The 20,674-nt window shown below is 45.4% G+C and overlaps 1 protein-coding gene across 1 annotated transcript in view; it reads left to right on the forward strand.

Annotated features, from left to right (window-relative positions):
* LOC124288946 (ADAMTS-like protein 4) overlaps nt 1–20,674 on the forward strand; it is a 272,217-nt gene that overhangs the window by 211,035 nt on the left and 40,508 nt on the right. The window contains 3 exon segments of the mRNA XM_046725536.1: nt 15,670–15,716; nt 15,718–15,849; nt 16,213–17,176. Coding sequence (XP_046581492.1) covers nt 15,670–15,716; nt 15,718–15,849; nt 16,213–17,176 — 1,143 coding nt within the window.

A 20,674-nucleotide genomic window follows, 5' to 3' on the forward strand; every position in this document is an offset into this window, starting at 1 on the left:
TGATGCTGGATGTGGCAGGAGATGTGTTGAACTGTCTTGATGCTGGAGTCTCTGTGGCAGGGAGTCAGAACTGATAAATCTCTGGTATTGATGTGTTGAACTGCCTTGATGCTGGAGTCTGTGTGGCAGGGAGTCAGAACTGATAAATCTCTGGTATTGATGTGTTGAACTGCCTTGATGCTGGAGTCTGTGGCAGGGAGTCAGAACTGATAAATCTCTGGTATTGATGTGTTGAACTGCCTTGATGCTGGAGTCTCTGTGGCAGGAGTCAGAACTGATAAATCTCTGGTATTGATGTGTTGAACTGTCTTGATGCTGGAGTCTGTGTGGCAGGGAGTCAGAACTGATAAATCTCTGGTATTGATGTGTTGAACTGCCTTGATGCTGGAGTCTGTGTGGCAGGGAGTCAGAACTGATAAATCTCTGGTATTGATGTGTTGAACTGCCTTGATGCTGGAGTCTGTGTGGCAGGAGTCAGAACTGATAAATCTCTGGTATTGATGTGTTGAACTGTCTTGATGCTGGAGTCTGTGTGGCAGGGAGTCAGAACTGATAAATCTCTGGTATTGATGTGTTGAACTGCCTTGATGCTGGAGTCTGTGTGGCAGGGAGTCAGAACTGATAAATCTCTGGTATTGATGTGTTGAACTGTCTTGATGCTGGAGTCTGTGTGGCAGGAGTCAGAACTGATAAATCTCTGGTATTGATGTGTTGAACTGCCTTGATGCTGGAGTCTGTGTGGCAGGGAGTCAGAACTGATAAATCTCTGGTATTGATGTGTTGAACTGTCTTGATGCTGGAGTCTGTGTGGCAGGGAGTCAGAACTGATAAATCTCTGGTATTGATGTGTTGAACTGTCTTGATGCTGGAGTCTGTGTGGCAGGGAGTCAGAACTGATAAATCTCTGGTATTGATGTGTTGAACTGCCTTGATGGTGGAGTCTGTGTGGCAGGGAGTCAGAACTGATAAATCTCTGGTATTGATGTGTTGAACTGCCTTGATGCTGGAGTCTCTGTGGCAGGGAGTCAGAACTGATAAATCTCTGGTATTGATGTGTTGAACTGTCTTGATGCTGGAGTCTCTGTGGCAGGGAGTCAGAACTGATAAATCTGTGTTGAACTGCCTTGATGTCTCTGTTGAACTGCCTTGATGGATGGAGTCTGTGTGGCAGGGAGTCAGAACTGATAAATCTCTGGTATTGATGTATTGAACTGTCTTGATGCTGGAGTCTGTGTGGCAGGAGTCAGAACTGATAAATCTCTGGTATTGATGTGTTGAACTGCCTTGATGCTGGAGTCTGTGTGGCAGGAGTCAGAACTGATAAATCTCTGGTATTGATGTGTTGAACTGTCTTGATGCTGGAGTCTGTGTGGCCTTGGGAGTCAGAACTGATAAATCTCTGGTATTGATGTGTTGAACTGCCTTGATGCTGGAGTCTGTGTGGCAGGGAGTCAGAACTGATAAATCTCTGGTATTGATGTGTTGAACTGCCCTTGATGCTGGAGTCTGTGTGGCAGGAGTCAGAACTGATAAATCTCTGGTATTGATGTGTTGAACTGCCTTGATGCTGGAGTCTGTGTGGCAGGAGTCAGAACTGATAAATCTCTGGTATTGATGTGTTGAACTGCCTTGATGCTGGAGTCTGTGTGGCAGGGAGTCAGAACTGATAAATCTCTGGTATTGATGTGTTGAACTGTCTTGATGCTGGAGTCTGTGGCAGGAGTCAGAACTGATAAATCTCTGGTATTGATGTGTTGAACTGCCTTGATGCTGGAGTCTGTGTGGCAGGGAGTCAGAACTGATAAATCTCTGGTATTGATGTGTTGAACTGCCTTGATGCTGGAGTCTGTGTGGCAGGAGTCAGAACTGATAAATCTCTGGTATTGATGTGTTGAACTGTCTTGATGCTGGAGTCTGTGTGGCAGGAGTCAGAACTGATAAATCTCTGGTATTGATGTGTTGAACTGCCTTGATGCTGGAGTCTGTGTGGCAGGAGTCAGAACTGATAAATCTCTGGTATTGATGTGTTGAACTGCCTTGATGCTGGAGTCTGTGTGGCAGGGAGTCAGAACTGATAAATCTCTGGTATTGATGTGTTGAACTGCCTTGATGCTGGAGTCTGTGTGGCAGGAGTCAGAACTGATAAATCTCTGGTATTGATGTGTTGAACTGCCTTGATGCTGGAGTCTGTGTGGCAGGGAGTCAGAACTGATAAATCTCTGGTATTGATGTGTTGAACTGCCTTGATGCTGGAGTCTGTGTGGCAGGAGTCAGAACTGATAAATCTCTGGTATTGATGTGTTGAACTGCCTTGATGCTGGAGTCTGTGTGGCAGGGAGTCAGAACTGATAAATCTCTGGTATTGATGTGTTGAACTGTCTTGATGCTGGAGTCTGTGTGGCAGGGAGTCAGAACTGATAAATCTCTGGTATTGATGTGTTGAACTGCCTTGATGCTGGAGTCTGTGTGGCAGGAGTCAGAACTGATAAATCTCTGGTATTGATGTGTTGAACTGTCTTGATGCTGGAGTCTGTGTGGCAGGGAGTCAGAACTGATAAATCTCTGGTATTGATGTGTTGAACTGCCTTGATGCTGGAGTCTGTGTGGCAGGGAGTCAGAACTGATAAATCTCTGGTATTGATGTGTTGAACTGCCTTGATGCTGGAGTCTGTGTGGCAGGGAGTCAGAACTGATAAATCTCTGGTATTGATGTGTTGAACTGTCTTGATGCTGGAGTCTGTGTGGCAGGGAGTCAGAACTGATAAATCTCTGGTATTGATGTGTTGAACTGCCTTGATGCTGGAGTCTGTGTGGCAGGGAGTCAGAACTGATAAATCTCTGGTATTGATGTGTTGAACTGCCTTGATGCTGGAGTCTGTGGCAGGAGTCAGAACTGATAAATCTCTGGTATTGATGTGTTGAACTGCCTTGATGCTGGAGTCTGTGTGGCAGGAGTCAGAACTGATAAATCTCTGGTATTGATGTGTTGAACTGTCTTGATGCTGGAGTCTGTGTGGCAGGGAGTCAGAACTGATAAATCTCTGGTATTGATGTGTTGAACTGTCTTGATGCTGGAGTCTGTGTGGCAGGAGTCAGAACTGATAAATCTCTGGTATTGATGTGTTGAACTGCCTTGATGCTGGAGTCTGTGTGGCAGGAGTCAGAACTGATAAATCTCTGGTATTGATGTGTTGAACTGTCTTGATGCTGGAGTCTGTGTGGCAGGAGTCAGAACTGATAAATCTCTGGTATTGATGTGTTGAACTGTCTTGATGCTGGAGTCTGTGTGGCAGGGAGTCAGAACTGATAAATCTCTGGTATTGATGTGTTGAACTGTCTTGATGCTGGAGTCTGTGTGGCAGGAGTCAGAACTGATAAATCTCTGGTATTGATGTGTTGAACTGCCTTGATGCTGGAGTCTGTGTGGCAGGGAGTCAGAACTGATAAATCTCTGGTATTGATGTGTTGAACTGTCTTGATGCTGGAGTCTGTGTGGCAGGAGTCAGAACTGATAAATCTCTGGTATTGATGTGTTGAACTGCCTTGATGCTGGAGTCTGTGTGGCAGGGAGTCAGAACTGATAAATCTCTGGTATTGATGTGTTGAACTGTCTTGATGCTGGAGTCTGTGTGGCAGGAGTCAGAACTGATAAATCTCTGGTATTGATGTGTTGAACTGTCTTGATGCTGGAGTCTGTGTGGCAGGGAGTCAGAACTGATAAATCTCTGGTATTGATGTGTTGAACTGTCTTGATGCTGGAGTCTGTGTGGCAGGAGTCAGAACTGATAAATCTCTGGTATTGATGTGTTGAACTGTCTTGATGCTGGAGTCTGTGTGGCAGGAGTCAGAACTGATAAATCTCTGGTATTGATGTGTTGAACTGCCTTGATGCTGGAGTCTGTGTGGCAGGGAGTCAGAACTGATAAATCTCTGGTATTGATGTGTTGAACTGTCTTGATGCTGGAGTCTGTGTGGCAGGGAGTCAGAACTGATAAATCTCTGGTATTGATGTGTTGAACTGTCTTGATGCTGGAGTCTGTGTGGCAGGGAGTCAGAACTGATAAATCTCTGGTATTGATGTGTTGAACTGCCTTGATGCTGGAGTCTGTGTGGCAGGGAGTCAGAACTGATAAATCTCTGGTATTGATGTGTTGAACTGTCTTGATGCTGGAGTCTGTGTGGCAGGGAGTCAGAACTGATAAATCTCTGGTATTGATGTGTTGAACTGCCTTGATGCTGGAGTCTGTGTGGCAGGGAGTCAGAACTGATAAATCTCTGGTATTGATGTGTTGAACTGTCTTGATGCTGGAGTCTGTGTGGCAGGGAGTCAGAACTGATAAATCTCTGGTATTGATGTGTTGATGCGGACTGCAGGACATTCAGTCTGATAGTTGTGTGTAGTTGAGGAGGCATATTTAAGTAATATCAGTAGGACAGAATGCGGACAAACAACAATTATCCAGATTGTGTTCCATATGCCTCAGGTCTTCTTGTAAGCATATATCACTTAGGATGCAGATTCATTGCAGCTTCTTAGTACTAAAATCATTGATACAAACATGAATTTATAAACAACTGTTCACTGCTCATGACCTTCCAGTGACCAGTCTCCTCTCTGATACACTGAACTCAATACACTTTCAACCATCTCCCTCCTACGCCAGTATATGACATGGATGAAACTCCTCACTTTTAAGCACCGTCTTGTGAAAGGTTACAACATTTTTCACCATCCTTGCACAACACATGGGTGTTACAATTTTTCAGACTTGTGTGTAAAATATTCTTACTATGGTTTGCGTGACCTGTGAAAAGCCACAATTATATTTTCCATTGTTTCAAACAAGGGATTTCTAGTTTAGAGATATAGCTTTCTGCAAAACAACCAGATACAGGTAACCTTACACTGATCAGAGAGGGCAGGACTCCCTCACAGCCAGGCAAATATGCAATGCTCATTAGAATGAAGACTGAAGTACATCATCACATGCCTCTTTGAAGAAATCCCCCCCCCTGAAATATGCTGGAAAGGATTTTTGTATGGCAACTTAGCCTTTGTGGTGTCGACTCTGTTAGGCAGAGCATACATACATGTTAGGCAGAGCATACATACATGTTAGGCAGAGCATACATACATGTTAGGCAGAGCATACATACATGTTAGGCAGAGCATACATACATGTTAGGCAGAGCATACATACATGTTAGGCAGAGCATACATACATGTTAGGCAGAGCATACATACAGCATACATACAGCAGAGCATACATACATGTTAGGCAGAGCATACATACATGTTAGGCAGAGCATACATACATGTTAGGCAGAGCATACAGCATGTTAGAGCATACACATGTTAGGCAGAGCATACATACATGTTAGGCAGAGCATACATACATGTTAGGCAGAGGGCAGAGCATACAGAGCATATATGCATGTTAGGCAGAGGCCATACATGTTAGGCAGAGCATACATACATGTTAGGCAGAGCATACATACATGTTAGGCAGAGCATACATACATGTTAGGCAGAGCATACATACATGTTAGGCAGAGCATACATACATGTTAGGCAGAGCATACATACATGTTAGGCAGAGCATACATACATGTTAGGCAGAGCATACATACATGTTAGGCAGAGCATACATACATGTTAGGCAGAGCATACATACATGTTAGGCAGAGCATACATACACAGCTGCACATCAGCAGCATCCCTGTAGTCAGGACTTCCTGGTGGAGAGCAGAGACTGTCCTGTAGGCTATGTTGAAGACTAACTATATGAGCAATCGGGACAATTTAACAACGAATCTGTTGATATTAGATCATATGATATCAAGTGTCAATAAGTCACATTTTTATTGTTCTTTTAAAAAGATAAGACAAAACTTTCAAGGAACTACTAGTATGGTCTATTTCATACGTTTCCTTAAGGAGAAAGTTTCTTGTTTGTATGAACTGCTGGAACTATGCCTCCCAATATTTAAGAAGAGCTATTGTCAACACAAGAGCACACTACACTGATGGACATCCCTAGTGTGGAGTGCCTTGTAAAAATACAACTCTGTGGATATTCATGTGTGTCCTGAACCACTAGGCTGTCCAGTAGCATCCAAATCTGGAGTAATTGGTTTTCTAAGTAATATTTATCTATGGAATATCTCATATTGCCAATATCAGTGTGTGGAACTCCCTCCCTGACTACCATGTGTACCTCCAACACTGAAGATGCTTCCACACCTGTTTCATCAGTGACACTTGGTTAATATGAGACCACTGTGAAGATATGTTTATCTAAATATGATGGTTCCTCATGAGCCTTCCTTATGAAAACTTCATATACCAGCTGGGTGGTATTTACTCCCCCACACCAAATACTGACTGACGGCTTCGGTTTCACTGTCTTCTGTGTAAACAGTACAGCCTAATTGTAAGCATATGACAAGTTGCGAATTTGTTAGGATCACACCTCACGTATAGCCGCTCTGTTCATCTATCCAAATATCACCATGCTACGTTTCTCACTGGTCCGGTGTGACATACTCATGTGCCTAGCATGTAAACATCTCAGTGGTTCACCATGTGTGATTAGAAAAGAATGTCCAAACTGTGTATTGCACTATATTGTGAAATGACCGCCACCACCACCCACATACTCAATGCCCCCGTTGACACACCTTCACGTTGACAACACTGACCCCTCACCCTAACCCTGACAAACCCTGACACACCCTGCCCCTGTCTCACTCTGACTAGATCACACCCTGCCCCTGACTAGATCACACCCTGCCCCTGACTTGATCACACCCTGCCCCTGACTAGATCACACCCTGCCCCTGACTAGATCACACCCTGCCCCTGACTTGATCACACCCTGCCCCTGACTTTGTTTTCTTACCCCTGGAAAAAAGTTTGACGAAAGCGTAACCCATGGATAAAACGACCCCCTTCTACAGACTGCTTTTTATGGTCCTCAAAATTCGGCTTATAGACGGTCATATACGGTAGATCACACCCTGCCCCTGCCCCTGACTAGATCACATCCTGCCCCTGACTAGATCACATCCTGACCATGTCACACCATGACTCTGACAGACCCTGGCCTGTCACTCTCTGTCCCCCTCATACCCTGACTATGTCACACCATGACTCTGACAGACCCTGGCCTGTCACTCTCTGTCCCCCTCATACCCTGACCATGTCACACCATGACTCTGACAGACCCTGGCCTGTCACTCTCTGTCCCCCTCATACCCTGACCATGTCACACCATGACTCTGACAGACCCTGGCCTGTCACTCTCTGTCCCCCTCATACCCTGACTATGTCACACCATGACTCTGACAGAGACTCTGACAGAACCCTGGCCTGTCACTCTCTGTCCCCCTCATACCCTGACTATGTCACACCATGACTCTTGACAGACCCTGGCCTGTCACTCTCTGTCCCCCTCATACCCCTGACTATGTCACACCATGACTCTGACAGACCCTGGCCTGTCATGTCCCTCCATACCCTGACTATGTCATTGACTGATGACTCTGACAGACCCTGGCCTGTCACTCTCTCTGTCCCCTCATACCCTGACTATGTCACACCATGACTCTGACAGACCCTGGCCTGTCACTCTCTGTCCCCCTCATACCCTGACTATGTCACACCATGACTCTGACAGACCCTGGCCTGTCACTCTCTGTCCCCCTCATACCCTGACCATGTCACACCATGACTCTGACAGACCCTGGCCTGTCACTCTCTGTCCCCTCATACCCTGACTCATACCTGACTATGTCACACCATGACTCTGACAGACCCTGGCCTGTCACTCTCTGTCCCTCTCATACCCTGACTATGTCACACCATGACTCTGACAGACCCTGGCCTGTCACTCTGTCCCCCCTCATACCCTGACCATGCTACCTGTCTCATCACACCATGACTCTGACAGACCCTGGCCTGTCACTCTCTGTCCCCTCATACCCCTGACCATGTCACACCATGACTCCTGACAGACCCTGGCCTGTCACTCTCTGTCCCCTCATACCCTGACTATGTCACACCATGACTCTGACAGACCCTGGCCTGTCACTTCTCTGTCCCCTCATACCCCTGACTATGTCACACCATGACTCCTGACAGACCCTGGCCTGTCACTCTCTGTCCCCTCATACCCCTGACTATGTCACACCAGACCCTGACAGACCCTGGCCTGCCACTCTGTCCCCCCTCATACCCTGACTATGTCACACCATGACTCTGACAGACCCTGGCCTGTCACTCTCTGTCCCCCTCATACCCTGACTATGTCACACCATGACTCTGACAGACCCTGGCCTGTCACTCTCTGTCCCCCCTCATACCCTGACTATGTGACTCTGACAGACCCTGGCCTGTCACTCTCTGGCCTGTCACCCCTCCATGTCACCCCATACCTGACAGACCCTGGCCTGTCATCTCGTCCCCTCACACCATGACCTCTGACAGACCCCTGGCCTGTCACTCTCTGTCCCCCCATACCCTGACTATGTCACACCATGACTCTGACAAACTCTGGCCTGTCACTCTCTGTGTCCCCTCATACCCTGACCATGTCACACCATGACTCTGACAGACTCCTGGCCTGTCACTCTCTGTCCCCTCATACCCCTGACTATGTCACACCATGACTCCTGACAGACCCTGGCCTGTCACTCTCTGTCCCCCTCATACCCTGACTATGTCACACCATGACTCTGACAGACCCTGGCCTGTCACTCTCTGTCCCCCTCATACCCTGACTATGTCACACCATGACTCTGACAGACCCTGGCCTGTCACTCTCTGTCCCCCTCATACCCTGACTATGTCACACCATGACTCTGACAGACCCTGGCCTGTCACTCTCTGTCCCCCTCATACCCTGACTCATGTCACACCATGACTCTGACAGACCCTGGCCTGTCACTCTCTGTCCCCCTCATACCCCTGACTCATGTCACACCATGACTCTGACAGACCCTGGCCTGTCACTCTCTGTCCCCTCATACCCTGACCATGTCACACCATGACTCTGACAGACCCTGGCCTGTCACTCTCTGTCCCCCTCATACCCTGACTATGTCACACCATGACTCTGACAGACCCTGGCCTGTCACTTCTCTGTCCCCTCATACCCTGACCATGTCACACCATGACTCTGACAGACCCTGGCCTGTCACTCTCTGTCCCCCTCATACCCTGACCATGTCACACCATGACTCTGACAGACCCTGGCCTGTCACTCTCTGTCCCCCTCATACCCTGACTATGTCACACCATGACTCTGACAGACCCTGGCCTGTCACTCTCTGTCCCCCTCATACCCTGACCATGTCACACCATGACTCTGACAGACCCTGGCCTGTCACTCTCTGTCCCCCTCATACCCCTGACCATGTCACACCATGACTCTGACAGACCCTGGCCTGTCACTCTGTCCCCTCATACCCTGACCATGTCACACCATGACTCTTGACAGACCCTGGCCTGTCACTCTCTGTCCCCCCTCATACCCCTGACTATGTCACACCATGACTCTGACAGACCCTGGCCTGTCACTCTCTGTCCCCCTCATACCCCTGACTATGTCACACCATGACTCTGACAGACCCTGGCCTGTCACTCTCTGTCCCCTCATACCCTGACTATGTCACACCATGACTGACAGACCCTGGCCTGTCACTCTCTGTCCCCCTCATACCCTGACCATGTCACACCATGACTCTGACAGACCCTGGCCTGTCACTCTGTCCCCCCCTCATACCCCTGACCATGTCACACCATGACTCTGACAGACCCTGGCCTGTCACTCTCTGTCCCCTCATACCCTGACCATGTCACACCATGACTCTGACAGACCCTGGCCTGTCACTCTCTGTCCCCTCATACCCTGACCATGTCACACCATGACTCTGACAAACTCTGGCCTGTCACTCTCTGTCCCCCTCATACCCCTGACCATGTCACACCATGACTCTGACAGACCCTGGCCTGTCACTCTCTGTCCCCTCATACCCCTGACCATGTCACACCATGACTCTGACAAACTCTGGCCTGTCACTCTCTGTCCCCTCATACCCTGACTATGTCACACCATGACTCTGACAGACCCTGGCCTGTCACTCTCTGTCCCCCTCATACCCTGACTATGTCACACCATGACTCTGACAGACCCTGGCCTGTCACTCTCTGTCCCCCTCATACCCTGACCATGTCACACCATGACTCTGACAGACCCTGGCCTGTCACTCTCTGTCCCCCTCATACCCTGACCATGTCACACCATGACTCTGACAAACTCTGGCCTGTCACTCTCTGTCCCCTCATACCCTGACTATGTCACACCATGACTCTGACAGACCCTGGCCTGTCACTCTCTGTCCCCCTCATACCCTGACTATGTCACACCATGACTCTGACAGACCCTGGCCTGTCACTCTCTGTCCCCCTCATACCCTGACTATGTCACACCATGACTCTGACAGACCCTGGCCTGTCACTCTCTGTCCCCCTCATACCCTGACCATGTCACACCATGACTCTGACAGACTCTGGCCTGTCACTCTCTGTCCCCCTCATACCCTGACCATGTCACACCATGACTCTGACAGACCCTGGCCTGTCACTCTCTGTCCCCCTCATACCCTGACCATGTCACACCATGACTCTGACAAACTCTGGCCAACTAGCTCCCCCTGAAACACTGACACTGTCACACTCTGTCCCTGATCTCACCCTGACCTTATTATACCCTTACCCCGTCACACCATCAACTGAACAGCGCATTAGTTCAATCTAAAGCTTTTATTACAGACATTTAACAGTGCTGAACAGAGCATAAGTTCAATCTGAAGCCTTGATTACAGACATTTATTAGTGCCGAACAGAGCATTAGTTCAATCTAAAGCTTTTATGGCAGACATTCAACAGTGCCGAACAGAGCATTAGTTCAATTTGAAGCATCTATTATAGACATTTAACAGTGCTGAACAGAGCATAAGTTCAATCTGAAGCCTCGATTACAGACATTTAACAGTGCTGAAGAGGCCATTCGTTCAATCTAAAGCCTTTATTGCAGATATTTGACTGTGTTGAAGAGAACATTATTTCTATCCGAAGCCACTATGGCAGACATGCAACAGTGTTGAACAGAACATTTGTACTGTCTTTTAGCCTTTATGCCAGATATTTGTTAGCTTTGAATAGAGCATTAGTTCTCTCTACAGCAATTGAATTAAATGGCTTTTCAGATAAATATGCAAGTATTTGTTAAGCGAATCAATATTTGCTGTAAGTAAATGCTGTATTTGTACAGAATGTAAATCTATATAACATGAACCATACATGTATGTGAATCTTCTTTAAACTATGTATATTTGTTTAATATTGAAAGCAACTACAATATCAGATTAATGTTTAAAATGTATACATCTTCTTCCATCTTGCCATCAAAAAGGTATGTTTTCATAATGTTAAGGCACATGCTCTTTATTTGAAATGCCTTCCCTCACGTCAATCAACAGAATTTTTCCAAGCACTTGATGACGCTGCCTTGTGCTAGCTCAGCACTTAGCTCCCGGACTTACTTTCATTTTGAACCTCTGCCAGTGTGCAGTTGTCAGTAAAACTCCACAGTCACATATAGGATGCCTTCTTCACTGATCATGTATTATTGAATGACATATTGCATCATGTCAGTATACCACAGTGGACACATATTGCATCATGTCAGTATACCACAGTGGACACATATTGCATCATGTCAGTATACCACAGTGGACACATATTACATCATGTCAATATACCACAGTGGACACATATTGCATCATGTCAGTATACCACAGAGGACACATATTGCATCATGTCAGTATACCACAGTGGACACATATTGCATCATGTCAGTATACCACAGTGGACACATATTGCATCATGTCAGTATACCACAGTGGACACATATTACATCATGTCAGTATACCACAGTGGACACATATTGCATCATGTCAGTATACCACAGTGGACACATATTGCATCATGTCAGTATACCACAGTGGACACATATTGCATCATGTCAGTATACCACAGTGGACACATATTGCATCATGTCAGTATACCACAGTGGACACATATTGCATCATGTCAGTATACCACAGTGGACACATATTGCATCATGTCAGTATACCACAGTGGACACATATTGCATCATGTCAGTATACCACAGTGGACACATATTGCATCATTTCAGTATCCCATAGTGGACACATATTGCATTATGCCAGTATACCACAGTGGACACATATTGCATCATGTCAGTATACCACAGTGGACACATATTGCATCACATGGTTATACCACAGTGGAAACATATTGCATCATGTCAGTATACCACAGTGGACACATATTGCATCACATGGTTATACCACAGTGGACACATATTGCATCATGTCAGTATACCACAGTGGACACATATTGCATCATGTCAGTATACCACAGTGGACACATATTGCATCATTTCAGTATACCATAGTGGACACATATTGCATCATGTCAGTATACCACAGTGGACACATATTGCATCATGTCAGTATACCACAGTGGACACATATTGCATCATTTCAGTATACCACAGTGGACACATATTGCATCACATGGTTATACCACAGTGGACACATATTGCATCATGTCAGTATACCACAGTGGACACATATTGCATCATGTCAGTATACCACAGTGGACACATATTGCATCATGTCAGTATACCACAGTGGACACATATTGCATCATGTCAGTATACCACAGAGGACACATATTGCATCATGTCAGTATACCACAGTGGACACATATTGCATCATGTCAGTATACCACTGTGGACACATATTGCATCATGTCAGTATACCACAGTGGACACATATTTCATCATGTCAGTATACCACAGTGGACACATATTGTATCATATGTCTATACCTGTGACAGTGGGCACATATTGCGTCACCACAGTGATATATGTATACCGCAGTGGACAGATCGTACACAAAAACTGTTTAATGATCAAACACATTCCTTTGGATTAGAGATGCAAACAATAATATATTACTGAAAGGTTCCGGGAGAGAATGATGTACGGTATACAACAGAGCACTGTTCTGTACACCTCACACCGACTCTTTCAACGTGACCATGGGTCACCCTTCTCAGGCGGTCAAACAGAACATCAAGTGTTTTAGCACCTATGTGATGTACAACACAATATAGGAGAATCAATTAGTAAGCAGAACAAGTCAAAAAGGATGATGGCCGTTGTCCTTCATGGTTCTAACACTGTTGGGCAGATTGCTGGCATCAGGGAACTTCAAAGGGACTTCTCCCACCTGACTAAACACTGATTGGTTCACTAATTGTTGCGTGCAAGTTGGTTCTGTCCCCAGATTATGGCACCTTTTTGTCAGCATTACAAAACAGAAGTTTACATGATTTAAAACTGAGAAAGATTCAAAGATGTTTGTTGATTGCCTTAAGTTGAAAATATCTGTTACACTGTTTGAGTGAACAGAATGACTTATTGACTATATATTGTGAATGTATGGGACTAAGATGCAGTGTGATACCTTAAATAGATGAACCCAAGTGCACTATGCCGCTCTTGTTTCAGCAAACCACACTATGTGGTAACATTGGAAGGAATATTCAGATATTAATATAAGTTGGACTTCAACCATCAGTATTTGTGTACCAAGCATCAATGGAGGAGAATAATCAGTCTTGACTATCAGTTGAAGCATTTAGAAGTGAAACAGTGGGGAAAGTTACGTGAACGGATCACTGAAAATCTGAGACGAGACGACACCAGGTACAATCTACTATACATGTTTCTCATCAGCTACATTCAGAGTGTCAGTGCAACAACATGTCAGGATTCGTGATTGGTTGCATTTGCAGATTGATTTATTTTGTATGTACTTTGTGCTTAATTCAAAGCAAGATAATTTGCTTGTCAAGATATGGACGACATGTTTTAGTGTATTTCACCAAGACCTTAATTCTGCAATATATCTCCAAAATATAACATCATATGTGTTTAATACAATTTCCTTTGTTAGGAGATGATGAGTTTGATACCTGTTAATACCTGTTTCATGGTTTGTCATCACCATTGTCATGCTAATTAGTTTCACCAGACTGGTAAACTCCTGTATAACTCCAGGCTTCCCTCCCACATCAAGCAGACCTGTCATGATATCACAGAACTGCTGTTCCAACATCATTCAACAATACTCACTCTCTTACTCATTCATTCCCACCTAGTGATTACTTCTGAGGGGATATACATTCTTGACAATCTATCCACTGTTTCATGGCGAGGTAACAATGCAGTTTGTTGTATCTGTCAGTGTGTTATGAGTGAGTTTGTTTTAAACTCTGTCTTCGTATCGCATGGTGACAATCACTGGATTGTCTGGTCCAGACTCGATTTGTTTACAAACATCATCATACAGCTGTAATACTGCTGAAACAAATATATACTCATGATATAGTCTCAATTGTTCAATCAACTTTGATTTTAGCGGATATATCTTGTGAACGTGTTTAAGTGATGTGAGTAAGGTGATGCAAAATAAATTCCTGAATACTGGTTTGATGTCGACTTAAACTTCGTGAAGATTGATAATGTGCTTGACTTGCCCCAATTTTTCCAGAATAACGTGCAAAGGTGCTCCTAATGTTTTTGCAGGTCATCAAAAAAAGAATTCTTGATATTTTTCTTTTAACAGAGATAGTGTTATATTTACTTTCAATGTGAGAAACAGGTAAAGAGCACACACGGTAGATTTGTTCAACTCTCACTGTTTGACAGGACTCTTTTGAAGTCTACCTGTATAAAACATCAGTTAGATTGTGTCACCAGCACAGGAGCACAACACAAATAACATTCAATGTTAATGGCAAATGTACATTATGTTCAGAGTCTCAACTAAGACGATGACAAGTGGGGTGTCGGTGGGGCTGGTTTGAAAAGCAAACACTTCAGAATTATGATAACCTGCTTGACAATACCAAGAATAATTTTCACTGAAAAATGGAACTAAATGCACTGATCATCTTTTGGGGATATTATTATCCAAAAGAAATTCTTTAAAGGCTTGGTTTTCATTTTCTTTCTTTGGGTTTTTGGTTTTTTTGCATTTTGTGTCCTGATCAAAATTTGTGAATATACGTCTTTGAACAAACACACCTATCATGACATCTCCCTCTGTACCGAGAGCATAACAAATGTGTCCCTTACACTAGTCCCAGGCAATGTATGCTTAGTCATCTCTATGATGCATTAATGATAACTGGGAGACATCTTCTGATGATTCAAGTTTTAGTATTGATACTGGTTACAGTAAATGACAAGTTGAAGATTTGTTTTTCAATAGAATCACTTTTAAATCTACACTTGCATCCCAGTCCTAAGATTGGTTGACTCTACTTTCTGACAGAGTGGTTTCAGTATCTAGGAAATAATGTGTTCACATGTATGTCTCATTTGAATGTCTAGGAAATAATGTGTTCATTTTGATTTTGAAGGTATTGGGGAACAAGTAACACATGTGTTCACAATAAGGTTATCTAACACTGAGCTGTGTGATTGGTTACAACTTTTGCTTCAGCTCTGAAGATTGGAGGAGAGAATGGGCTGTACTTTCTCAATGGCAACCCGGCGTCTCAATCCGTCTGGGGTCATACGTGGTGCTGGGACAGTCTTCCGATATGGTCGAAGCCAGAGCCGACATTGTCCAGGAGAGTGCTTGTTCTCTGATGGCCCAACAACTCAGGACATTGAAGTGCAGGTGGGTTGGTCTTGTAGGAGATGATGGAATGTTTTACACACTTCCCATATCGTCGATCGTCGACAGGCATGTCTGTATGGATGTACAGATTGCATGAAACACTGAGTGTTCCCTGTCCAAAGAAAGACTGAAACTGATCCAAAGGCAATGGCAACGACCAAATGTTATTGTGTTATTCTTGAACTGAAGACAGTATTCTGTTTAGGGAAATAAACAAGCACTATGTTATACTATGAATTCTGTTATCCCAATACAGTAGGAATAGAAATAGTATTTCTTTCAATTCTCATTCAAAGTTTCTGAATTCATTTTTCTACAGTAAAGACAAGAATACATCCAATGTATCTGGTATTTTCCTTGTAGCTGCTGTACTACCACCATAACCCTGGGATAGTGTACCACTTCACCATACCCAAACACAAGATGGGTGTCATGATGGCTCATTCCAGCCGTGAGGAAGCAGATGACACACGCCCCCGTCAGGGACATCATCAACACCATAGCACTCGCCAAGGCAACCAAGGTCACCATAATAGAAATGGTCACCATGGCAACAGGCATCATACGCATAAAACGACAACAGTTCCGAGTCCAAGTTTAAATCCTGGTGAGCTGAACAGACAACAAGGGGATATGCATGTATCCCAGGAGAGTCGTCGTAACAGGCACAGACTTGTATCTCGGCACCGTAACACTGGGGGCGAGAGCAGCAGAATACAGCATGGCCAGTCCCCGCGATATATTCCAGCATATGACCGGAATAAACAGCTCCGACTGAGCAGCAGAAGAAGAATTATTGCCCGAACATACCCAGACCATCAGAGGCAGCCTGTGAGATCAGCCTATGCCAACAGACGTTCCAATGGACAGTATCTATCAACCTCAAATCAAAATTATGCATCCAGAAGGCAAGACCAGGGTTCTGCCAGCCCCACCCAGAGCAGGTCTTTCCCAGGTCACACCTCAAGGGGAACATCCATGGACCAGAGAGCCAGTCAGAGATCTCATTCCATCAGACCTCATCATGAGAAGACCAGTGCCAGGAAATCATACCCGTCCTCCGTGAGGTCCTCTCACACACAGAAGTACCACACGAATACCCACAGGTCCCGGTCGGACCCCAGCCTCTTGGGCAACTCTCAGAGCAACGTCTGGGGCAACTCCCGAGGCAACCGTCTGGCCAACTCCAACTACCACAGATCAGCCGTCAGCAGCAGTCGGGGTTACAACAACATTCAGCAGATTCCAAATGACGGCACAGCAAGTGGCGAGGTGTATACATGGAAGATTTCTGGGTTTTCTGAGTGCTCCATGACATGTGGAGGAGGTGAGTGGGAATTATAATGCTTTCACTTCTAAATCCTTTGTTATATTTTGATATATTGGAACATCAGATCATGTCCCCCCGGCCATGTTGCTTTAACCTGAATGGTTATGCTTGGTTTCCTGGTTGACTGAATACCATGGAATAGTTCAATGGCCTAGAGTGCTGGTATTGCTTTCAGTTCATACCTTATCATTTAAAGAGAGATTGGATATAGATTAAAACATTCTGACCTTACCAACGCTCCCTCAGACTTGGTTTAAACATCATACTGGAAGTGTGGTGAATATTGGTTGTCTGTGCTACATGACGAGAGAAAGATGGGATTTGTCCTCTCCTCTGACACCCTCACGGCTGTATTCTTCAACTTTGGACAGAAATTCAGTTTTATGATGTTCTCTTTTCGGGCCCATGCTTGGGTCGTAGTGAGGGTATACACATTTCCAAGTTAGACAGATATCTCAAAACTGTGAAACAAAATTGTGAATATTTTTACCACAGTAATCAGTAGAATAAAAAGCTATATAAAATATAACCAAGAAAGAATAGGCCACCTTGATTACCTTCTGAAACAGACTCCCTTCAGCATATAAGGCAAAATCAGACAAAAAATGATGAATATATGGATCACAGAAAATTGACATCAGGTGCCAATAGATCCTCACATTATTGGCACAAATAGTCCTTTAACTGTTCCCCTTTGATGTCAAGTTGGATGACCAAGAGTTCATGGTTACACTCAAACTGTAGGATTGAGACACACTTGTGTCTGAGAATGAAGATGACAGATGACAAATTGAGAGGTGGACTGTCGACAATGTGTAAATGTTAGAACATTATTCAAGCCATGACTGTGTACTGTAATCTGTTCTTGTGGTTAAAGAAAGTAGACATTTAATTTCCTTTCATTAACTTTGTAAATAAATGTGTTAAACATTAATCAAAGGAAAAAACACATTGGTTGACATGTTGAGTCTGTGTGCTGCAGATGACTGAATTGCTTGCTACTCAATATCACCACTCCCCTGAAAATGAATACTCAGTTAGCGTATAATAAATCTCCTGGCTGTCTCTGTCCGAGCTCTCCTTCCTAACTCAGCATGAGACTTGATGCGGTTCAACACAACACGTAAACTCATGACGATATCATCACAATGGGGAAGGTTTTCAGCTGATATTAACTGTAAATCAGTCTGGAGTGAAATCATGGCTCCTCACTGCTGGGTTGCAGTTAAAGGGGCAATACCACAGACTTGCTCATGTCTTTGTGCATGTGATATTGTAATGATAAGTAATGTGATGCATTACACTGTCGTAATGAGTGAATGTTTTTTTGTGGTGGTAACATTCTAGCCATATCACAGCAGCTTCTTTTCGAGAATCAGATCTGCACTAATGGGCGATAGCATGAGCAGGAATTTCACACTGTCAGGATACAATGACATGAGTCAGATACTGCAACCATGAGATGGACATACATCAGCTACAGGTGCCTTAGCAATACCTATAGGGTACAGTCTGAAGTATCTGTGTGTAGTGCTCCAATCTTATCAGTAGTTGACTGAACTCACAGCTCTGGCGATGAAGGAATCCATTGCACAAGAATTTGAAATCCCATTCAGGACAGTTCAAGACTGCCAGATTGAAAACATGAGGCTATTGTTTGTTTGTTTGTTTTCATGAGTCAGAGATGAACAACCTCTTAGCAATTTATGGCTAGGGCTTTACACCCTGTACCCATATGGATATTAGAACCAGGGCTGTCAATAAAAGTGAACACTTTAACCAGTGGGCTACCCCATGTCATCATGAAGAGAAGCCACTTGTATCATGGGCCTCAGTACATTATTTGCACTGCAACAATTTAATGGTCTCTGAGAACCTCAATGGGCAGCAAACCTTGACCTTGTAGCCACCAGAGCATCAAGTACACTGGTTGTAAATGGAACTCTGATATGTGCGTATGTTGTAAGCTAGAAGACATCACCTGGTAACTGTCCCTTTGTGGCTGATTGAGTGGCCAATAGTAGATCATTGTACACTGGAGCAGGTCACAAGGGGTCACAGAGCCTCACCGAGTGAGCAGGGGACATGAGACCTCTCCGTCTCCCAGATGAGACACCTCTGCAGAGGATAAAGTGTCAGGTGCTGAGACCATGACCAGCCTCCTCATCCAGCTGCCAACTCCATCACATCACATGACCAGCCCTCCTCATCCACCATCACATCACATGACCAGCACTCCTCATCCAGCTGCCTCTCCATCACATCACATGACCAGCACTCCTCATCCAGCTGCCACTCCATCACATCACATGACCAGCACTCCTCATCCAGCTGCCACTCCATCACATCACATGACCCACTCATGACCTGCCTCTCCTCATCCACATCCAGCCTCCTCATCCATCATCACATCACATGACCATGCACTCCTCATCCAGCCACTCCATCATCACATGACCAGCCTCCTCATCAGCTGCCACTCCATCACATCACACGCAGCCAGCACTGCCCTCATCCTCATCATCACATCACACCAGCACTCCTCATCCAGCGCCCTCCATCACATCACATGACCAGCACTCCTCATCCAGCTGCCACTCCATCACATCACATGACCAGCACTCCTCATCCAGCTGCCACTCCATCACATCACATGACCAGCACTCCTCATCCAGCTGCCACTCCATCACATCACATGACCAGCTGCCACTCCATCACATCACATGACCAGCACTCCTCATCCAGCTGCCATCACATCACATGACCAGCACTCCTCATCCAGCTGCCACTCCATCATGACCAGCACTCCTCATCCAGCTGCCTCTCCATCACATCACATGACCAGCACTCCTCATCCAGACCAGCCACTCCATCACATCATCATCATGACCAGCACTCCTCATCCAGCCGCACTCCTCATCCAGCCGCCACTCCATCACATCACATGACCAGCACTCCTCATCCAGCTGCCACTCCATCACATCACATGACCAGCACTCTCATCCAGCCAGCCACTCCATCACATCACATCAGCATGACCAGCATCACATCACTCATCCAGCTGCCACTCCATCACATCACATGACCAGCACTCCTCATCCAGCCGCCTCTCCATCACATGACCACATGACCTCCTCCATCATCCAGCTGCTCCATCCATCACATCACATGACCAGCACTCCTCATCCAACTGCCACTCCATCACATCACATGACCAGCACTCCTCATCCAGCTGCCACTCCATCACATCACATGACCAGCACTCCTCATCCAGCTGCCACTCCATCACATCACATGACCAGCACTCCTCATCCAGCCGCCACTCCATCACATCACATGACCAGCACTCCTCATCCAACTGCCACTCCATCACATCACATGACCAGCACTCCTCATCCAGCCGCCACTCCATCACATCACATGACCAGCACTCCTCCTCATCCAGATCCATCACATCACATGACCAGCACTCCTCATCCAGCTGCCACTCCATCA

Source organism: Haliotis rubra, unplaced genomic scaffold, assembly GCF_003918875.1.
Source record: "Haliotis rubra isolate DU_JTF1 unplaced genomic scaffold, ASM391887v1 Scf43, whole genome shotgun sequence".
Taxonomy (NCBI): Eukaryota; Metazoa; Mollusca; class Gastropoda; order Lepetellida; family Haliotidae; genus Haliotis; species Haliotis rubra.